General features: G+C 33.4%; 1 protein-coding gene across 3 annotated transcripts in view; it reads left to right on the top strand.

Annotated features, from left to right (window-relative positions):
- The first annotated feature begins 221 nt into the window (after nucleotides 1-221).
- Nucleotides 222-20,308, top strand: part of ldd (lipid droplet defective) — a 36,750-nt gene continuing 16,663 nt past the window's right edge. For 2 of the 3 annotated variants that reach the window (XM_029314253.2, XM_085486265.1), the window contains exons 1-30: nucleotides 222-673; nucleotides 9,193-9,282; nucleotides 9,368-9,591; nucleotides 9,724-9,866; nucleotides 9,943-10,073; nucleotides 10,262-10,647; nucleotides 10,756-11,070; nucleotides 11,150-11,405; nucleotides 11,516-11,713; nucleotides 11,785-11,999; nucleotides 12,100-12,310; nucleotides 12,426-12,799; nucleotides 12,920-13,208; nucleotides 13,338-13,532; nucleotides 13,676-13,893; nucleotides 14,061-14,245; nucleotides 14,370-14,884; nucleotides 14,998-15,390; nucleotides 15,594-16,226; nucleotides 16,312-16,497; nucleotides 16,666-16,748; nucleotides 16,839-17,001; nucleotides 17,071-17,252; nucleotides 17,342-17,965; nucleotides 18,182-18,312; nucleotides 18,382-18,704; nucleotides 18,777-18,969; nucleotides 19,087-19,227; nucleotides 19,310-19,630; nucleotides 19,724-20,219. In XM_029314253.2, coding sequence (XP_029170086.2) covers nucleotides 9,220-9,282; nucleotides 9,368-9,591; nucleotides 9,724-9,866; nucleotides 9,943-10,073; nucleotides 10,262-10,647; nucleotides 10,756-11,070; nucleotides 11,150-11,405; nucleotides 11,516-11,713; nucleotides 11,785-11,999; nucleotides 12,100-12,310; nucleotides 12,426-12,799; nucleotides 12,920-13,208; nucleotides 13,338-13,532; nucleotides 13,676-13,893; nucleotides 14,061-14,245; nucleotides 14,370-14,884; nucleotides 14,998-15,390; nucleotides 15,594-16,226; nucleotides 16,312-16,497; nucleotides 16,666-16,748; nucleotides 16,839-17,001; nucleotides 17,071-17,252; nucleotides 17,342-17,965; nucleotides 18,182-18,312; nucleotides 18,382-18,704; nucleotides 18,777-18,969; nucleotides 19,087-19,227; nucleotides 19,310-19,630; nucleotides 19,724-20,219 — 7,787 coding nt within the window. In that variant the 5' untranslated portion in view covers nucleotides 222-673; nucleotides 9,193-9,219. Of the gene's footprint in view, nucleotides 674-9,192; nucleotides 9,283-9,367; nucleotides 9,592-9,723; nucleotides 9,867-9,942; nucleotides 10,074-10,148; nucleotides 10,179-10,261; nucleotides 10,648-10,755; nucleotides 11,071-11,149; nucleotides 11,406-11,515; nucleotides 11,714-11,784; nucleotides 12,000-12,099; nucleotides 12,311-12,425; nucleotides 12,800-12,919; nucleotides 13,209-13,337; nucleotides 13,533-13,675; nucleotides 13,894-14,060; nucleotides 14,246-14,369; nucleotides 14,885-14,997; nucleotides 15,391-15,593; nucleotides 16,227-16,311; nucleotides 16,498-16,665; nucleotides 16,749-16,838; nucleotides 17,002-17,070; nucleotides 17,253-17,341; nucleotides 17,966-18,181; nucleotides 18,313-18,381; nucleotides 18,705-18,776; nucleotides 18,970-19,086; nucleotides 19,228-19,309; nucleotides 19,631-19,723; nucleotides 20,220-20,308 lie in introns of those variants that run through there. The other variant, XM_085486266.1, reaches the window with a different exon arrangement.

The following is a 20,308-nucleotide window of genomic DNA, read 5'->3' on the forward strand; positions in this document are numbered from 1 at the left end:
AATTTTTTTGCAACTTTTATACCTGTTTTCTATTTATACTTTGCCGACACTACCTCGCGGTCAATCGATCAAGAAAACGATTCACGATCACGCGTTCGCACGCTTGTGCACACATACACACACACACATACATACACACACACACACACACACACATACATGAGACAAACAAGTGTATGTAGCACACTTCGAAGGTCCACGTGGTCGTGGATCACAGTAGTGGCAACAGTCGTCTCTCGACCGTCGTTCAAGTGTGTATGAACGTCGGTCGACATCTCTACCGCCGAGACGAGAGGAACGAGAAAAACGCGAAACAAGAAAAGAAGCCGGGACAAGTTCGCTTTCGTTCGTGGATCCGCATGAGTCTCGCACGCTGACCGCAATCAGGCAGGTTCTGCTCTTCGCCGGTGCATCCTTGCTGCGGAAGCGGTCTGCTCCATTATTCGGAGTACACGTACAGAATGTGCTCCGAAAAGATTGGCGAACACTTCGGGGATCCCTGATTCGCGATTTTACGTGCGATTTATGCATCTTTTTTCTAATCAAATGCATAGATTAATAAGGCTAAATCACTGATAAATACGCGCGTTTAGTTTTTATATACGTATTAGACATTACGTTTTTTTATATTATATACAGTCGTGGAGACAAGGTGACCATTTGCTTCAAACCTGTAAGTATGATATAAATCTTCTAGTCATATTTGTCAAGAGACAAAGAGAGAGAGAGAGAGACGGAAAGAAAGAGAGAACTTTGAGATTTATTCGAGATTTTTATTTATTCTATGGAGTTACGGAAAATCATCGCCTTTGAAGCATATTTTTATTCAATGTTCAATTAATTTAAATTTTCGCTCGATGGTTATATGTACTAGGATAAAAAAGTTAAAAAAAAAAGTTTTAAAGAAACATGATCAAAAGCAAAATTTTTATTTAAAAATAAAAGAAAACTATATATTTAATATTTTACTTTTCAATTTTAGATTATATTGTATTTGATTATATGTGTGAAATTTAAATTGAAATGATAGAAAAACAATATCACTTTTTATGTTTTTTATAATTACACTTTTAATATATAAATCATAAACTTTTTATTTTAAACCAAACTTTTTATTTAACTTTTTTTTCTATTTAACAAAAGGCGCAAATATGCGTAAAATGTTTGTACAATTTAATTACATAGGTAAAAATCTGTATTATTAATAATTTTATATGAACAAATTGATTCGGAAAATTCCAGAAGTATAATTTAATGTTTTGTATTGCTCAACTTCTTTATTTGCGTCTCGAAATTACGAAGGTTAACACACATCATGATAAAGCAATGGAACCACATGTTTAAGTTCTAGCCCATGTTTGTTATTTATCGAAATGTGAAATAAAAGTAATTATATTATCTTCAAAAAATCTGTGACATTTCGTGATCGTAGCAAAAATGCGCATAAATATTTGCGCATATTTTTGCGCGTTTCGGAAGTAAAGACACTTTGAGAATAGAGATATGATCAAATTAACATCTTTATCGTCTCATCATTTCCAAGGTGTACGGGAAAACATTGTTTTAGATATTTATCGAATTAATCACGCAATCCTGGCTGGTGTCGTTGGAAAAGAACCTTATGACTCGACCTTCCGCTGATCTGTCATCTATCTTTTAGGTGTTATTATGGAGAACGTGCTTCGCGTATTATTTACGCGCCTTAATCTTCCATGATTCTTGAAAATTCACTTGTCGAAAATTCAAAACGAGCTTATTGTTAGTGTCGCAACCGTAGAATTCGCTCTCGCTTTCGGAGAACGAGAGAGAAACTCTGGTGGAAGAATGCGAGCGAGTTGTTACGCACTAGATTCCTCTGTTCCTTTGCGCTCCTTTAAGGAGGCTCCGGAGACGATCGGGAAACTTGCTCGACCAGCTGCTGCTGCTGACGGTATCATCATTTGAGGTTTCTGAGAAAAGCAAGGATGCAATCCTTCCTGATGTCTGAGCAGTTGTTTTATGTGGTTGCACGCAACTCTGAACTTTCTTCTCCGGAATAAAGGCTATTAGACGTGATGTGATTCGAAAAAAAAGTTCACATCTGTCAAATGTAGATGATCGTCGATAACAATTAACGACAATTAATGACAGCGAATGATCTTTTTCGTATCTTATTCTGTCAGAGCGACTCGCATTTTTACATTCATATTTCGTCTGTATCGATCTTGCTTTATATTTAATTATTTTTATTTATAATTTTAACAATTAATGATTTATATTTATAATTTTCGTGCTACACATTGCTATGTTGAGAAACATTTTTCAAATGTTTTCCTTTTTATTTCTTCATTTGCAGTTCCATATATCGCAATTATTATGATTAATTTTCTTCTTTTTGGACTCTAGACTTCTTTAGCTATCAAAGAGTGTTGTGTTGTATATATCTAACGCAACGTGCCTTCATATTTTATATAACTTTATTCGCAGCCTTGAACTTATTTCTATCTCTCTAGTAAAATAACAGACTATGTAACGTTTATGCGGAAGAGCTGTGGTCTTATACCTTAATACATCTCTCTTGACCTATTATCATCTTGTCTCTATCCATGCATCTATTTCATTTAATCTTACATATTCAATTCAATCTTACATATGAGATTTATTAATTTCATTATTTTTCTTATGCTTAATCATTGTGAAAAGGTCAGTAATTAATGCTGAAGGCAGAAGAAAAACATGCAGAATTGATTAACCATTTATTAATTAAATATTTAATAGTCGAGAATAAAAAGCAAAAAAGTTGTTAAATACATTTGTTTTTTAAATATTTTTTTTTTAGTTAAATGTGCTGATATCATTTTACATTATAACATTTTTAATCATAAATCTGTCATCATAAAATTTTTTACTTTGTATAAGTTTAAACGATTAAAGTTTAATTCACGACAATCCTAAGTGAAAATTTCTTATTCAAGTTTTATCTCTTTATGGATGTAACTTTATGGCTGTGGATAATCCGCCATCGAATTTTACGCAAAAATGTAAATGCACAATGTTAATAATGTTTAGTTTTGAACGATTGTATTTGATCATTATATATTCATACGTAGATCTAGCCTGCGTAATATATTTTACGACGCATTAATAGATATCTACTCTCTTGTTGTCCTTGTGTTTCGTGTTTTGAGAAATTTATTTAATAATTTCGCATTTTGACATTAAGGTCAACTTCATGTAAATTACTCGTTTAGATGCTGAGAAATATTCAGCGCGCTTAGTTATGATTTATGATTGTCTCTCGATGTCAGCAACCTTGAACCTTGCTCGACCTCGAGATGTTTTTGCGTGGACAACAGGCGGTAATTCGTATGCGTAATACAAGATAATGATACGGTAGGATAAAAAAATCAGAGCAATTTGCAAAAATTATAGGCATTAATGTTATACGTTTTATTCGAGAGTTACATATATTCTATATCGGTTAAAAAAATAAATACAAGATATTTTTCACACAACACGCATTGTAATATTTGTTATTTCAATATCAATAAATGTGTAACACACGAGGCGAGGATATTCTATCGATGCACCGGCAATAAATATGGAAGGACGCTTACAAAGTATACATACAGTATCGCTTTGTAGTTGCAGTTGTCGCGGTTATATTGTCGTAACGATGGTCACTGCCATGTATAATAATTATGTGCCAACGACACTAAAGTATATTCGGATTGCATGCCACGTGCCAGGCATATTAATAATCAGATCGCGGATTTTCACCTGTGGAAACGAAACGACGCATCGCACGCTTGATGAATCTCATTGCCGCGATATCGTTCTCACTCTCGTTTCATTTCACAGGAATATTAACTGTAAATTATAATAACGCGTAATTAAATGGACATATCTCGTATTTTGTTTCTCCGCGTACGCGCAATAAAGTCTCATTTACTATCGGTCAGTTATTTCATTTTATAGATTGTACAACTGTCACATATTTCGCATAACGAATGGCAGGTATTATATATATATATATATATATATATATATATATATATGCAGTAGTAAAGGGATTATTTCTCGTCAGTGAAATAAATGGTGAATTGAAAAAAATTGCGACCCTTCCGCTTTTAATTGATCGTGCGTCGGGATAGCGACACGTTTTAATCGTCGTCCGTGAGAAAGTGAAGATTATTTATCGCGTGAATTTATTCGTATTGTGTACAGAGAGACGTAATTAAATCCACACATGACGAACGCGACGAACTGTTACGAAATGATTCACGTTTATTCGGCCGCCGGCTCGCATAACTGCACACAGGATCCAGTGAAAGTGCACGTTTGTTCGCGGGGTGTTAATAAACGAAGCTCTAGACCGGAATGCCTCACTTTTTGCATAGCAAGAAGTTTGCTCGTGACGATGTAAACAGCAATAATCAGCTCATAATTCATGGTCATTGAATAAAATATACGAAGAAGGCGGTGATTATTTCCTTTTGCAACCGCCAACTATGCGTGAAGTAATAAAAAAGATAAATAAATTAATTGCCCGTTTAATCAAAAAAAACTATCGAAGTTTCATAACATTAATAAGTATACATCGCATATAGCTGCAAGAGACTTATATTCTATATTTTTGCACATATATATGTCACACGTATGTATGTCAAATATAGTGTGTCATATAAATATTCTCGATATTCTTCAATAAACTTAAGTAAACTTGGTATCGAGTATCGGAAGTTCTTTAAATATTTATTATGCTGTCTCATAATAGGCTGCATCTTCTCACTATTATACAGATAAGATTTTTAGTATTATATAACAAAGAACACTTTGACGTGCTCTTTAACACATTGCAAGAACATGTGCTTTTTCTGGAATATACATACATATAACATTGGAGCCTCTCGATTTTTAATTTTATTCTCTAAACGCTTGACGATACTATTGAACTTTATTGCACAAAGTATATTAATATTTCTCACATATTTCAGTTTGTCTTCCATTAGCAGAAAAACGTATTCGTATGCATATTATGTTGATTAAATCGCGACAGTGTAATCGTTAAGAAGATTATTACTTAGAAGACACAACTAAGAAATGTAGAATAAACGGTTTTTTCAGTGATCGCGTAATAAATTTAAAAAAAAATAATTCCCGGAGTATTTTTCCTTTCCGTCTTCATAAGAAATTAGTCGTTCATTGATTATATTAGAATTTACTGGATTCTATGTATACATGCGCGGGATGTAGATTACGTTGCAAAATAAATTTAAGACGATACATGCCTGTATTTTCGTATACGAGCAATCGTATTACGGCCATGTAGCTTTCCATAAATATAGTCACGTCACCTATGATTACGTTAACCATATACTCCACCACAAAATTTCCAAATCAATAATTACTAGGAATCTTTGTTATCTCATGAGAGACTCGTGTAATCGTCTACGAATGACCGGTCGTCATGTATACGACTACGAATGCTGATTAATTTAAAGGTCATGCAATTAAAAATCTGCAAGAAGAAATCTGCAAGAATTTTCTTAAGCATTTAATCAAATTCTCCTCATTCATAATTGCAGAATTTGCAATTCTGTCAAAGTTATTATATAGTTTATGTCAAATTATTTCAACAATTCATCTATTTTATAGTTTAATAATAAATATAATTGTAATAAAAAACTTTTGTAATATGTATATGTTAATTTTTTCTTGTTCAATGCAATTCTCTTCATTATAAATCCATTTCGCGAATGTGCTCTGTTATTAATGTCTATTATTAATGTTAATATATTTCGTTAATTTCATATAAGATTATATTGCATTATTCATTATAAACTGAAATTAGATGCGTCTAATGACCGGAAATAAATGATCCTCTTATTTCTTCCGGCTTTTGCGCACGATACTTTGTAATTTCTCCCCGGAAGGAGAGATTGACGCAGAGACAGGAACATTTATATTTTTCTGATATGCACTTTATCCTTATACGAGAACCGCTCAGTTCACTGCTCCATATCTCCATAATGCATCCTGTCGTCGATGCAGCACGCGACAGGGCACTACGCATTTCCTGCTGCAACTGCGACGGATACGTAAATTAGTTACGCTGTTTACGAGTTTGCTTTGATGCTCATAGTACAAACATCCTCGATACTAGATGATAAACTTGTATTTTATTTTTACGAAGTACTCGTAACATATCACATTTCTCTGAAATAACGTAATTATCAATCTCGAACTTTAGCTGATAAATCGATATTGAAATGTACAGGGTAGCGCATTTGCAATTATTATTTTGATTTATGTCAATATTATTATCTGTAAAAAGGAATGTTAAAGTAAAATTTCATGATATAATAATTAATATCTTCAATTGATCCAGGCTTTGGTAGTTGTTTTTGCAAGACGAATCATAATTATTCTCTAATACTAGTCATATTTGTTTTCCATTATTCATCATTGTTTTATTTATTATAAATTATTTTTTACGAAGAAACCTATATTTTTCGAAACTATTTAACAATATTGTTAAACAAAATTAAACAAATCAAATATAGTAGGCCAACTAAACGAGCAAATAAATAAGATGTAAAAATTTATTAATAGTTAAATAATTAAATTAACATTCCGTTACAGAAACAATATAAATCGTAAACGTTTCGACTGCACTACAGTCTTTATCAATACATAAAAGTTAAATATTAAAATACAAAGTTAAATGTTAAAAATACTATCTAGACAGTAGTTATTTTGACATACTTAAAAAATTTGCTGAATCATAGTTTAGAAAAAACATTGGTAATAAATAAATACATCACGCTCTCTACTTTGACATTTGATATTCAGACTTCGCAACACACACTTGTAATATCGGGAAAAAGGACTTGTTAAAACGATAATGTAAGTTGAAAGATTTTTTAATTTTCTCTGACATTGATTTAATTCGCGTATTATATTCGCAGCATGTTTAAATGTCGCATAACTTGGCATCTCAGACCAATCGCCTTGCACATCTATTGGTCAACAGCGAAGAATCGTTTTAATTTTATATTTTAATATTTAACTAACTTTGTATTTTAATATTTAACTTTTATGTATTGATAAAGACTGTAGTGCAGTCGAAACGTTTACGATTTATATTGTTTCTGTAACGGAATGTTAATTTAATTATTTAACTATTAATAAATTTTTACATCTTATTTATTTGCTCGTTTAGTTGGCCCACTATATTTGATTTGTTTAATTTTGTTAATTTATACGAGCCTTTCATTAATTAATATTGTTAAAAATATGACGATATGGATAATTGATGAGAGGAAATCTCTTCGTATACTAACGTTCTTCATGTTTTCACATTTTCGAAACATTTGAAATAGATTTCTGCTATGTTTACTTCTTCTTCGTTTATGTATCTTACGTGGACTATACAATTGAACGATATAACATCACTAAACGATAAATATTTATTGAACTAAATATCTCTAAAGAAAAATAATACATCAGTTTTTAACTCGGTTGTTACTAATTAATTGAATATGTAAACAATAAATATGCAAACATAAAATTAATTCCTATAATAAAATTCTTTTCGAAAGAAATCAAAATAATTTCGTGGATGCTCAATGCGACAACAAATTCAAAGTTCGGTGCAAATAGAATTAAATCGTATTGTGCGTTAATGAGGACAATCAGTAGTGCGAATCTCCGGCATGAAAGGACAGTGGTCAATTCCCTTTATAATATATTTAAATACAGAATTCTTCCCAAAGTATATAGGCATGTAATGTAACATTTACTGGTTGTTTAAAAGACGTATATACGCGGTGGATCCAAAATTATTATTTTGCAAAATAAATATAAAAAAATATATATTTTAAATGAGAAAGATATATAACTAATACGCAATGTAAAAATAATAGCGTGCAACAGAGCGAAATAATGAACATAATAGATATAAAAAATTATTTCTATTGCTGACAAAAGCAGAACACAATTTTTAAAATATTTTTATAGATATTGTATAGCTTGTTTTATAATATTATTTTATAATATTATTTTTTATAATGTATATATATTTAGATAGACATTTTTTAGATAGAACCATAAGACAGCTATTAACAAATCTTGTCTATTTTCTTCATTTATAGTGAGACGATGTTTAAAGTATTTATCTCGCAATGCATTAAGCTTGAGTGTGGAATAATGAAAGTGGATTTTCTGGTATTATTCGCATAATTATTCGGTATAATTCGCCTCTTGATGTATATTACTTGGTATATACTTGGTACATACCGTAAGACGCGGATGCAATTCAACGTCATAGTGAAAAATTTCCAGCTTGTTTCTTCATGGCCGCGATAAAATTTTCTGATAGTGAATTCAACCATTCACCGCCAGCATTTTTCCGAGTGCACTCGGTTCAAGTAGATTCCACACATTTCGAGTACTCTAGACAGAAAAGTATACGGCGGGGCCGCACGCGAGCTCGCAAAACTTTCCATTGTGAGATTTTCGGTATAGTTTTTCCGGTGAAAATCTCGGTTTGCTAGCGTCTGCCCCGAGCATCGTAACATTGTAAATGACTTCTTCTAACATAACGATGAGAGAGATTGTATACAAAAATTCTAAATATTAATATACAAAATTATCCCGAACACACACACACATTGATTATTCAAAAGTTGAAATTCATCATTTATATATATTTAAAGCTTTATTATATTATTAATACATATTAATATTATTCTTATATATTTTGTCTGTTATGTAACTTCATTATTTTTTTCTTAGGGAAAAGAATGATAGCTGCATTATTGTGTGCGAATAAAATGAAGAACAAATATTATCTCTTAGCGCCTATTAAGTCAATCAATGTGTCTCGTTGTAAACCAATAACAAGTATATTGCCTTATTGCCCGTTTAGTCGATGTCTCACTTTGTATACTAACAGATAGCATAATTTTGTAAGGATATCGAGACAACTCTTAAACATAAATAAATATAGACATATATCCTGAAAGTCGCGTGTGAGCAGAATAATTGTACATTTACGAAAATACGAATCTAAAAGAACTTTCTAAAAGAAAGCTTTTATAAAAAAAACCCTTTATAAGAAAAGATAAAAAGAGATTATATATATTATCGAAAATATTATTGTAAATTATTTTCTTGATTTACTAAATGTTCCTTCGAAATAATTTCTAGTGTTACAGTTTCTCGGCTCTGTAAAAGATGAAGATCGATCAGCTCGGGCTTCTTCTTTGGAAGAATTATATCGTTCGGAAACGACAATCAGTAAGTTATTATATTCGATTTAACGATACGTCTGCTTCCTATTTATTCTACTTGGATTCGTATACATCGTATAAATTTCTTTCAGGGAATCTTAGCCTTGATATTTCTCTGGCCAGTAGTGGTTTTTATGATTCTTTACACAGTGCGTGATAATGTCGATCCGGAATATTACTCGACATGTCAATTTCCCGCAAGGTCGATGCCGCAGGACGGGCTTCTACCTTTTGTGCAGAGTTACATATGTAGCGTTGGAAGTCCCTGCGATCCGTTATCGGAATACGAGCAAGTGCCATCGTACAAAAATTCCACGTTAGTCTCGCAATTTAATTAATTAAGCTCGTACATGAGATTAATTCGTTACAATTACTACGTCTTCTCTGGACAAAATCTGGAAAAATATGACTCATTCTTCTCTTTTCTTTTCTTTTTACGTGATAACAGTTTAAGTCCTTTAATCGTGGAACTACAACCGATGCTCAATAATAAGACTATTATCTCCGCCGTGGAAACGTTGCCGCAGAGTATTAAATTGTTGAAGTCGATGGCAGAGATCCTCACCAAGCCGGAAATCAAGGCGCTTTTCGGTATGACTGCAATGAAATCTAATTTGACGTTTTCTTTCAAGTGATTGAGAAATTGAATATATAAATATATTAATAGATAGAGGAATCCGTTTGGGTGACTTGTTTAAAAATCACGAAGAAATTAAAAATTTATTAAAATCTCAAATGCCGAGAGCAAGAGAGGGTTTGGTTGATGATTTATTCGAATCATCCGTAAAATTAATATACGTAAGTAATTACTTCTATATATTGAAACAGAAATGATATTAATTACGCCGAGATTTATCTAATCACTTCTCTTTTTCCAGTCTTGTACAAATGTTATATCAAAAAGTATGCATTATTTTCATAATATTGCAGCGAATAAAAAAGATGTTTCTATTGATTTTCATTTATTTATTAATTTTCGTCTACAGTTGATCAAAACTTTTGGTTCGTCCGACATCAATGGCGTCGTTTGCTCCCCGACAAATCTGAAGAAATATTTGATTCTACCTAAAGAGGAGGACTTTGCAGAGATTTCGAACGTTCTCTGCAACATCGACTCGACAGCAATCCCCGACATTTTAGAGACTCTTTCGAAGCATCTGGACTTTACCGGCTTACTGGAGATGGTCGATCGCGCAATGGCAAAATTTCGCGATTACAACTTTTTCCAGGATTTGAAACGAGCGGTAGAAACCATCCTCGATCTAAAGACTTCCCAGAAATACATACCCGAGTACTTGAAGGTTCGTGAATGGCTGCCGAAAATAATCTTGGTCTTCCAAAACGTTACTTTCAAGGAAATCGATCTGGACTTGTAAGTTTGCGTTCATGCGTCTCATATTTAAAATCTAATTTCCTTAAATTGTAATTCAATATCTCGAAACCATTAATATCCGGAGGAATGTAAATGTCTTAATTTCAGCATCAATAAAGCCATCGTAGTTTTGGATCCTGTATTTGCATACGAACATGATTGGCCGCTCGCTCGAAGTGGATTTCTCAAATTAAACAGACTTCTAAAGATGGTGAAAGAAGTTGTGAAGTACCACAAGCTCAATTCTACCGAAGATGATGATTTCTTCAGCGTGATGGACCGTTTGGGAGGAGCAATATCGACTTTTTCCAATTCAGATGATTACAATATTACGCAGATATTGGATTTGTCTTTCTTGATCTTGCAGGATGGTTTAAAGCTTACTAATAAACTTATCGATCGTCACAAAAATGACTTTGAATTGCAAGTGTTTCCTCTTTTAACATACAAGTAAATTAATAATATTTATAAATGTCTGTAATATTTAATCTTTCATTTTTAGAGCTGCTAACACTTTCGATGGGCTTAAAAATTTCTTTTCCGAAAATATAGTGAATTCAGTGACATATCTTGTGTCATTGATAGATAATATCGTGCAAATGTCTCATCACGTCGCAATTCTTCATGAAGATATCTTGAGAAGATTATACGAGATTTCTAAAAAACATCAGAATTTAGTCCAAAAGATGCTGATAAATTTGCAGCCTGTTGTATACAAAAGAATTATTCATTCCTTTTCGCGATTAGATTTTGTAGAGGTTTGTATTATTATTTTCTCCTTTAGTTAAAAATATTTTTGACAGCTCTTATCCTTCTTGTAAACTAAATCAAATTGTTCAAAATATAATTTTTTAAATTTCTCTTCTAGCGTCTACTGGAAGATTTAAAAAAAGCTAAATTTGAAGAAGCATTTTGTCGAAAAGAAACAATGAACGAGATATTCGATAATTACATTGAATTTGAGGACAAATCGAACGAAATTGATGAATTATTCTGCAGCGATGACGGAAAAAAATTAATTACCGATGTCTATAATAGTTTCGAATTTCACAAATTTGCAACTATTGTACGCATACAGCAATCAATTGTAATATAACAGTAATTATGATTTCACAATGAGCAAAGCGTATTTTTCAGGTGACCAAAACTTTATCGACCATGGTTACTATGGCATTCAAACGACCTGTCAAAATCGAAAGTTCAAACTTAACATCCGTTGTAAGGGACGTAAGAGGATTCGTAACTTATCTAAACACACGGAAAGTAACATATTTGAATTGGACTATTTTTCAAACCACTGACGAATGGTCGAAAATTTTCAAAGAGACGCAACTTCAAGGAAAATTGGATATGTGAGTAATTATGTATTTATGCATAAAATAAATTTATATATCTATTTTTTTCACGCAATATAAATAATTTCAAGTATTAACATTCAGTACTTTTCTTTAGTCTGGGAATTCATTTAAGCATAGCAAAACTGCTGGGTTCCACTAGTCTATCCTATATGACAATCAGGCCGGATCTGGAAAATATGGACTTTTTAGCCGAGATGGTTCTGCAAGATCTACGAACTAATCCTACCAGCTGGATAGAGGAAGTACGTCATCGTCAATCTGAGTTGATCGAATCGTTTTATCTCACCGTCACGGATAGAAAAAAGGTGAGTTGGGGTGAAATGTAATTAAAGTTTTCTTTCATCTTAAAATCATTTGCATAATATAATCAATTAAAAATTCTGTATATTTTCTCGTCTCAATGCGATTTTTGTTAAATAGACATTACAGATCTTGGAATATTCGAATTTTACGAGAACGTATTGCATGAATCCGAATCCGCCGGCTCTGTTAAATTTTCCTAAGGAATCGAACAGCACAATTCTGAAGGAGCTGGTGTGCGATCTATCCAAATTGGTGCAAACGAATCTGGAACTAAACGTGACCAACGTCGAATACGAGGAAACCACGCGCAGGCAGAAGGAATTTAATTGGACTGGCTTCAACGAGAAAACAATTGAGATTTATCAATATATCGATACCTTGGTTCAGCAGGAGGGTCAGCGTTATGATTTAAAGAAATTGGAGAAATTGAAGCAGAACTTTATAACTTCGTGGACAAAAGATATAACGGCGAAAGACGCATGGGAGATCAGGTAAGAAATATTTTTTTATACATTTCATTTATCAAGACCTGTCTTTCAGAAGTTGTCGTCATCGATATGTTATAAAATTTTATTGCAAGATTATTAGTGACACGTTACATATGTCTGCAGCGTAGGTTCAATCTGCAAGCTCTTTAACGTAATGGAGAGCCCACTTTTTGGAATTCAAACCAGAGAAAATTGGAAGATGATTTACGGACTCGCGTGGGCGACCTCGGTGATTTTCGACAACATCGAGAAAATCGTCGACCAGATCCAGAAGAATGATCACATAATGAAGATTTCCGATATTTTGGAGGAAATGCCGCAGACCGAGATGCTTGTCGGTTCGTTCTTGAGAAATTTATCCCCGATCATCCTTGATATAGTTGATATGATAACTTTGAGGCCAATTTCTCTAGTAAGTTAATTTTTACAAATATGTATATATATTTAATTTATTCTAAACAAAATAACATTAATTAAAAAATACTACGCACATTAATTTACAAAATATATTTTAAATCTTGTGTCTAATTTTTGCTATTAGATATCGGTTCTTGATGATTATAAAGAACGTGAAACAATGTGGCCTTGCGTCATAACCAATAGCGTTGGTGTTGCCTTGGAGTTAAGAAATGGAAGTCGAGAAGTTGTACGACAGATTGAAAAGATCGGTTGCAGTCCGAGTCTCTTTATTAAAGAGTGGAGAGAACAACCGGTATTAATGAAGGTCCGAAAAATTGTAAGTTGACATACCTATGTATTTATTTATTAATCCAATACTCTAATCTAATTTTAAGAATAAAGAACTTTATCAGAATTTCGAGTTAATAAATTATAAAAATTATTAATTATATTGAACCTTTACGTAACATTAATTTTTAGCTCGAGCATGATGAAAATGCAGATTTACCAGCATTCAATTGGACTCGAGGCTATAGAAAATTTCGACAATTGATTACAAAACTTGATAATTTAATAAACGATGCTAAAGAAGTTGTTTTGGCGGAAGAACCGCAATTGAGCAAGTACTTAACGACACTTGCGGAGGAAGCAGATGATATAATCGAAGAAAGAATGCCAAGCATGCATAATGATTGGAGGTAAAAATTATATTTTACGTTGCATAATAGAAAATAATCGGTTAGCGTAGTAAAAGACTAAATTTAACTTTTAAAATTTTATCCAGCTCGAAGAGAAATTTAATTTTAATTTTTTATTATATTTATTATACTCGCACAATTATTAAAAGCCTTAATTTTTGTTGAAGAAATACCTTGGATCATGTCGATTTAGAGATCGACAAAGCAATCAAAGCTTTTGGCAGTGAGCATTCTGCAAGTGAAATTTGGAAACCATCAGTTGATTCCAGTGATCGCATTCTTATTCTTTTAAAATACGTTTCCAATATCATTCATAAAGGCTCACGTATCATAACAAACATATTGAATCGTGGTAAATGCATTTTTGAGTAACATTTATATTAATTACAATATTAATCTGATTCTTCAAGATTTGCTATTGCTAAATATTTATATAATTGAGTGATCTTTGTGATATTATTTATTCTTCTTTTTAGGCGTAGGAAAAATCAGTTTATTAGCCTTGCTAGGATTTGATAATAAATCTCCTATCAGCATTTTTCACGATCAGCTACCTTATATTCTGTCGATGTTGGTAAATGGAATATCCGATCCTGTAATCGACGATCAAATCGTCACGACGCTGAAAAATAACACTGCAATCACATGTTCGATGATGTTCGATTGGTTGTCCGACGTTAGAATCGGTCTGACCGCCGAGGATTACAGAGTCCTGAAAAATTTCACTTGCGATTTTGATCCTGAAAATTTCAACGTCTACACGGATCTTTATATGGCGGAAACGACGATCTGGCAGAAACCCGTTAACAAGTATCGATCTTACGTAGCTTCGATGATCGGCGATTTGTATGATCTTACGAGAAGCATCAGTCTCACAATGAAAAACAAAGTAGTCATCGAGCCACCCTTCTCTAAGAGATACTTGGATCATATGTTGCAGACATTGAGAGAGACACTAGAGATTAAGCGCGAAGAGAGCACTTTTCACAAGGTTAATAGTTAATCAATAATTGTTATGCTCAAAGTTATTTTATGGGAGTTTCAGTTTTAACACTTCGAACATTTCTGATGCAAACTGATGCAACAAGTGATTATCTTTTTTAGGAATTGAAATTGGATGAAGAATGGTCGAATTATAGATTACTGATAGAGGGAATGTCGGAGGTTTTGATGCACATTGGCGACGCTTTGAAGAAAGCCGAGATACATAACTATAATTTAGAAATTTGGAAACTGGCGGAGAACGGCGATACGCGTCAACTGCTAAAGATTCTGGAAGAGAATCCCGAAGAGACTATCGCTTTAATTGCTACTCTTAGCACGCTCAATTATACGACCGGTAAATTCATGCCCTTCAAAGATATCAGAAGGACCATGTGTACTCTCCATTTTAATTCTAATTACTGGTCCACGCCAAACAGAACGCATTTTCTACAAAGAGTGTGCTCGTTCGATCCCTATCAGCTGTTGAAGACCGCCACGAGCGACGAATATCATGTACGTGCGCGACAAAAAATATATAATTTAAATAATATTTTAATCACGTAATTAAAAGTCATAAATATAAATGGGGGTTAAATATTTTTAATAATTTTAAATTTTTTAAAAATTTATTTTTTTAGTAGTAAATATAAAATATCTAAGAAAAAATATTCAATTGTTGTTGCAATTATATTTTTATATGCATGTTTTTTCATCAGGATGTTGTTACTGGTCGAAAAACTACTTTTTCAACATCAACGCCATTAGCCATGTCATTAATAAAATTATTGGACGACGTCTCGAATTTTACCGCCGCGCTGCCAGGAGTGAGTCTCAAGTCGAACATCTTCAACGCGACGACGTGGAAGAATCTTTCCAATGAAACCTGGGCCTTGATACTTAAATCCGAGAAATCCTGGATCCACAATAATCAAAATTCTTCATTGTACAGATTTCGCGTGAACTCGAGCTTCTTTGTCGACTCTAGCAGATTATTTCAACTTCTGGAATCCGTGATCGATCTTACGTCAGGCGGCGATACCTGGCAGAAACTTCGCGTCATGCACGAGACGTCGAAGTTTAAGCCTCTGTTAACTCTCGTGGAGGACACGCCTAATCTCCTAATCACTGCCGTCGACACCTTCGTCTCGTCCGAGAGGCTAGACGATTTCATACACAAGCTTATCCTAGGCCAAGTGCACCCTTGCAACGTTGATCGATACTTGATCCCGCCTAATTATATGAGGAAGAAGGGTTTACTTTCCAGCATTTCGAATTTTTGTCAGAAGATCTTGATGAGTGACAGTCATCTGATATGGACAGATCTATTGCCTTATGAAGGAAAATACAATGTAATATCCGATTACCATTTTTGGTTAATGATAATAATAAGTTTTTGGAGTCAAATTTTAAATACTCTTAAATTTTAATTTACAGAATAGCCTTACATCCGATATGTCTGAAGCGGCAGATGAAATGCAATTGATGCAAAGGGTACGTGGATTGCAAACTACTTTAGTTCGCGTTTTATTTGAAGGCTTCAAGCAATTAAAAATTCCTATTTGGTGGACCTCGTTCGAGGAAGGCACTTTAAAAGACTTTAACGCGGATTATAAGAAAAAGGTATATATCGTCATATTATATATACATATATATAATATTTACTATACAAGTTAATTAAATAATCTAATAAATGTACATATATATATATAAATATAAAATGTAAATATATAAATATCGTGAAAAAATACTGTGTTTTAATTAATGAATATAAAATTAAAATGTCGATAGGACACAAGGACTCTAGCAGATTTGATGCTGAAGAAATCAGTGAAGCTTTTGAGAAGTTATTTAGAAACTCAAACTGATGTCAAGTAAGCAAACACATCATTAAGAAGTATCAAGCTTAATTTGTTAATAATGAAACAAAAGTAATCTATATGATATTTTTATTGACTTTTTAGCAATTGTACGTGGTGTTTCACACTTCCATTAGAGATCTTAAATTCCCAGCTGATACATCATACTCTCTATTCAAATCTATTTTGTCAAATGAATCGATTAAATATATCGGAGATTCACAAAATGTTAATCAATGATTTTAACTGGAATAAAACGAGCAATATGGTAAGAAATAATAATTGCAAATTGTGCGAAAGAAAGTATACACTAATAATTAATTAAAAAAATTATTAGATCAAGGATTATAAACTGCTGAATAAGAAAAAGACACTAAACGAATTTATAACCGTGTTTGAAACTACTTTACATTACGTCGCCGATATTATAATCGAATTCCAAAATGAGACATACCATGACAAGGTGACCAACTGTTTTTACAAATTCGTCGGCGGTCGTACGTTTTCTCGACCAGGATTGTAAGTATCTTTTATTTCTCGTCACACATTATATGCGACAGATAAATTAATTTTATCAACGATAAAATAACTCGTCGCTACAATTCAAGGTACATCACGTTCTTTTTGAGCGTACTCGACATGTTGCGAGAGAACGTTTTCATTCTCGACTCGGCGAGCATCCATGAGAATATTAATAATTTAACCAGAATGTCCGAGAAATACGTACCAATCTGGCGACCGTTGCGAGACGTGGTGAAAAAATCCGAGCTCGCTGACATCGACGCTGCTCTGCCGAATGCCACTATCAACGTGAACGCGATACTGAATGATCGGAATACAAGTTTGTGCCGGACAAAAATTGACTGTCAGAACGCGACGATTTTATACAATTTTCTCAGCTCAAAAAGAGCTGGCAAGGTTTTCCGATACGATCCGAGGGCGTCCAAATATCCGTCGGTGTCCGACATTTCAAATCTGTTGGCTCGCAGCCTTGACGTGAACCTCATAAATCGGCAACAGGCCTTCTGGCGTTCCCAAGCCTCCTGGGATCTCACCTGGCTCAAGGAGATCCTGGGTCATCTGTCCTCGATCCTCGGAGAAAGCGGGAATCTGTTGGACGTCGCTAGTAAAATAGATTTCGAGGACGTCTCCAACGTACTCGGGATCCCCGATCTCGCCGATGGCATAGTCAATATATTGAACGATAAAACGGTCGACAAACTCTTTGACGGGTATATATATTTTGATACCATTTTATATATGCCAGAAGATAAAATATATGAATCGATAATAAAGTTATGTCGATGATTAACGTTATTAATTTTTCTCACAAAATTCAGATTTATATTGCTGTATGCATCTTAACAATTTATCGTAATTTACCGTAATTTCTCAAAATTTAATATTGCATTTTAAAAATATAGACGTACACAAATACTTTTTTTTAGATTGAAAGACCTCCTCGAAGATGTAAGGCCGTTTATAAATGACCACGAAGTAATCGATGATTTACATAGCATGATCACGGCATTGGAGTCAATGGAGATTTTCAAAAATTTAGGACTGCTCAATATGAAATGTAAAAAATTATATTCCGCATGTTGGATTGTGTTGTAATTTTTTATTTCTAATCATTTATATTTTACAGATGTTATCAGAGAAATGTTCGACAATTGGGACTTTGTGAGAGCATTTTTAATCGACAAAATTGGCATAAGTAACGAAATCGCGCTTACTTTAAGTCAGGCTAAGATAGACATGATCGCGGTTTTCATGCAAGAACGCGGTGTTATTAGTATGAAAGATACTATTTGTTCGCCCGAGAAACTTGGCGATATGTTGTTCTTCAATAATACTCTCACAACTGCTGATGAAGTTAGCTCCGTACTTTGCCAATTGGAGGATTCGCAGACGCAAAATATTGTTATCACATTGATGAAGAATATAAATTTCGAATATATTTTTAAAAATGTAATTATTGCACATATAATTTTAATTCCAAATATTACAAGAATTAAAAAAAAATGTTTTACTTTATTTCAGTTAATGAGCGCTAATGTAAAAAATATATTGGCTAACGCTAATCTAACGGAAACCGAAGGAAAAGTTATATTGGATAATCTTGGCGTTGCAGCGGAACTATTTCCATTTTTCAGAGACAAGCTATCGGGAAGCTTTTCCTTAGGAAATGATACAGAAGAAAGTAATACGGAAGAGACGGGAGAAAAGCTATCCAGTATGTCAATAATATAATATATTACGCATCACGATATTTAAATCGAATTTTTGAATTAAACTTCGTGAATCAATTTTCCATTTCTTTCATTACGTTCTGCATCTGTATATTTTTCAGGTACGCAATTCCTAAAGACTGGTAGCGAAATGCTTTGTGGGAAAACAATGCTTCAAGACAATGGACAGATTTATAAAATTATCTCTAGTTTGGAAGACACCAATAAGGCATACGATCAGAAGGAACTCGAGTCTCTGCCAAGTAAAGCGATAAAATAAAAAAAAATTTGAGATTTATTAAATAAAAATGATTATATTTAAATAAATAATTCTTTCAATTGCAGCAAGTTTCTGCAAAGAAACATACAAAACTGTGCTCAGTATGCCTGTCGGAAAGATTATTTGGTCATACGTTAAGCCTCTATTACGCGGTCAGATTCTTTATGCGCCCAATACTATCGCGATCTCCGAAGTTATGACGTTGGCGAACGAAACTTTTGTGCAGATGGGACATCTCAGCGTCATGGTGAATAGTTTAGAGAAGACTCTAAAGTCTCTGGCCAGTCTCTCGGAGATGGGCGATACTTTGAAAGACTTACAGAGTATAATGTCCTCCGACGTCATGAAGGTTGCTGTCAAAACGATGGGTGGTGGCAATTTTGAAGGTACTGTTCAATATTCAAAACTTTCAAACTTTATTTTTGATTTAATTTAAAAGTGAAGTTAAAAGAAGCCTATATGGTTCTTCTCTTATACAGGTGATTTTTCCGAGCTCGATCTCAGCGAGATTGCATGGCGGCTGAAAAAATCGAAGAATTTGATTTCGATGATCGAGGCGTTGAACGACATGATGGGATGCGTGCTTGTAAACAGAACAATAGGATTTTCTTCGGAAGAGGAACTGGAAGTAGCAGCCAGACGCTTGACCGACACAAATGAGTTTCTCGCCGGAGTAATCTTTCTGGACACTACCTCAGGTCGTGCGAAGAAATCTCTAGATTACGAATTACCAGACAATATCACCTATAAGATTCGTATGGATGTGGATTATGTGCCATCCACCAAACGATTGAAAACTCAATTTTGGATTCCTGGACCTGAAAGCAGCTTTCTCGAACATCTCAGGTATCTTCGTGGTTTCATTCAACTTCAGGACTCGGTCGATCGTGCGATCGTGAAGGTAAAGGCTCGAAGGGATCTCAATTGGCAGACACTCATACAACAAATGCCATATCCATGTTGGAAATACATACCGTAAGTAAAAATCGAAATAATAATTTCATAATTTGTGCGATAAGAATTTCGTAAGTGTCAAATAAATAAATTTGCCAAAAATTAGAATT

This window comes from Nylanderia fulva, unplaced genomic scaffold, assembly GCF_048542155.1.
Source record: "Nylanderia fulva isolate GAGA-0341 unplaced genomic scaffold, ASM4854215v1 Scaffold41, whole genome shotgun sequence".
In the NCBI taxonomy this organism is placed as follows: Eukaryota; Metazoa; Arthropoda; class Insecta; order Hymenoptera; family Formicidae; genus Nylanderia; species Nylanderia fulva.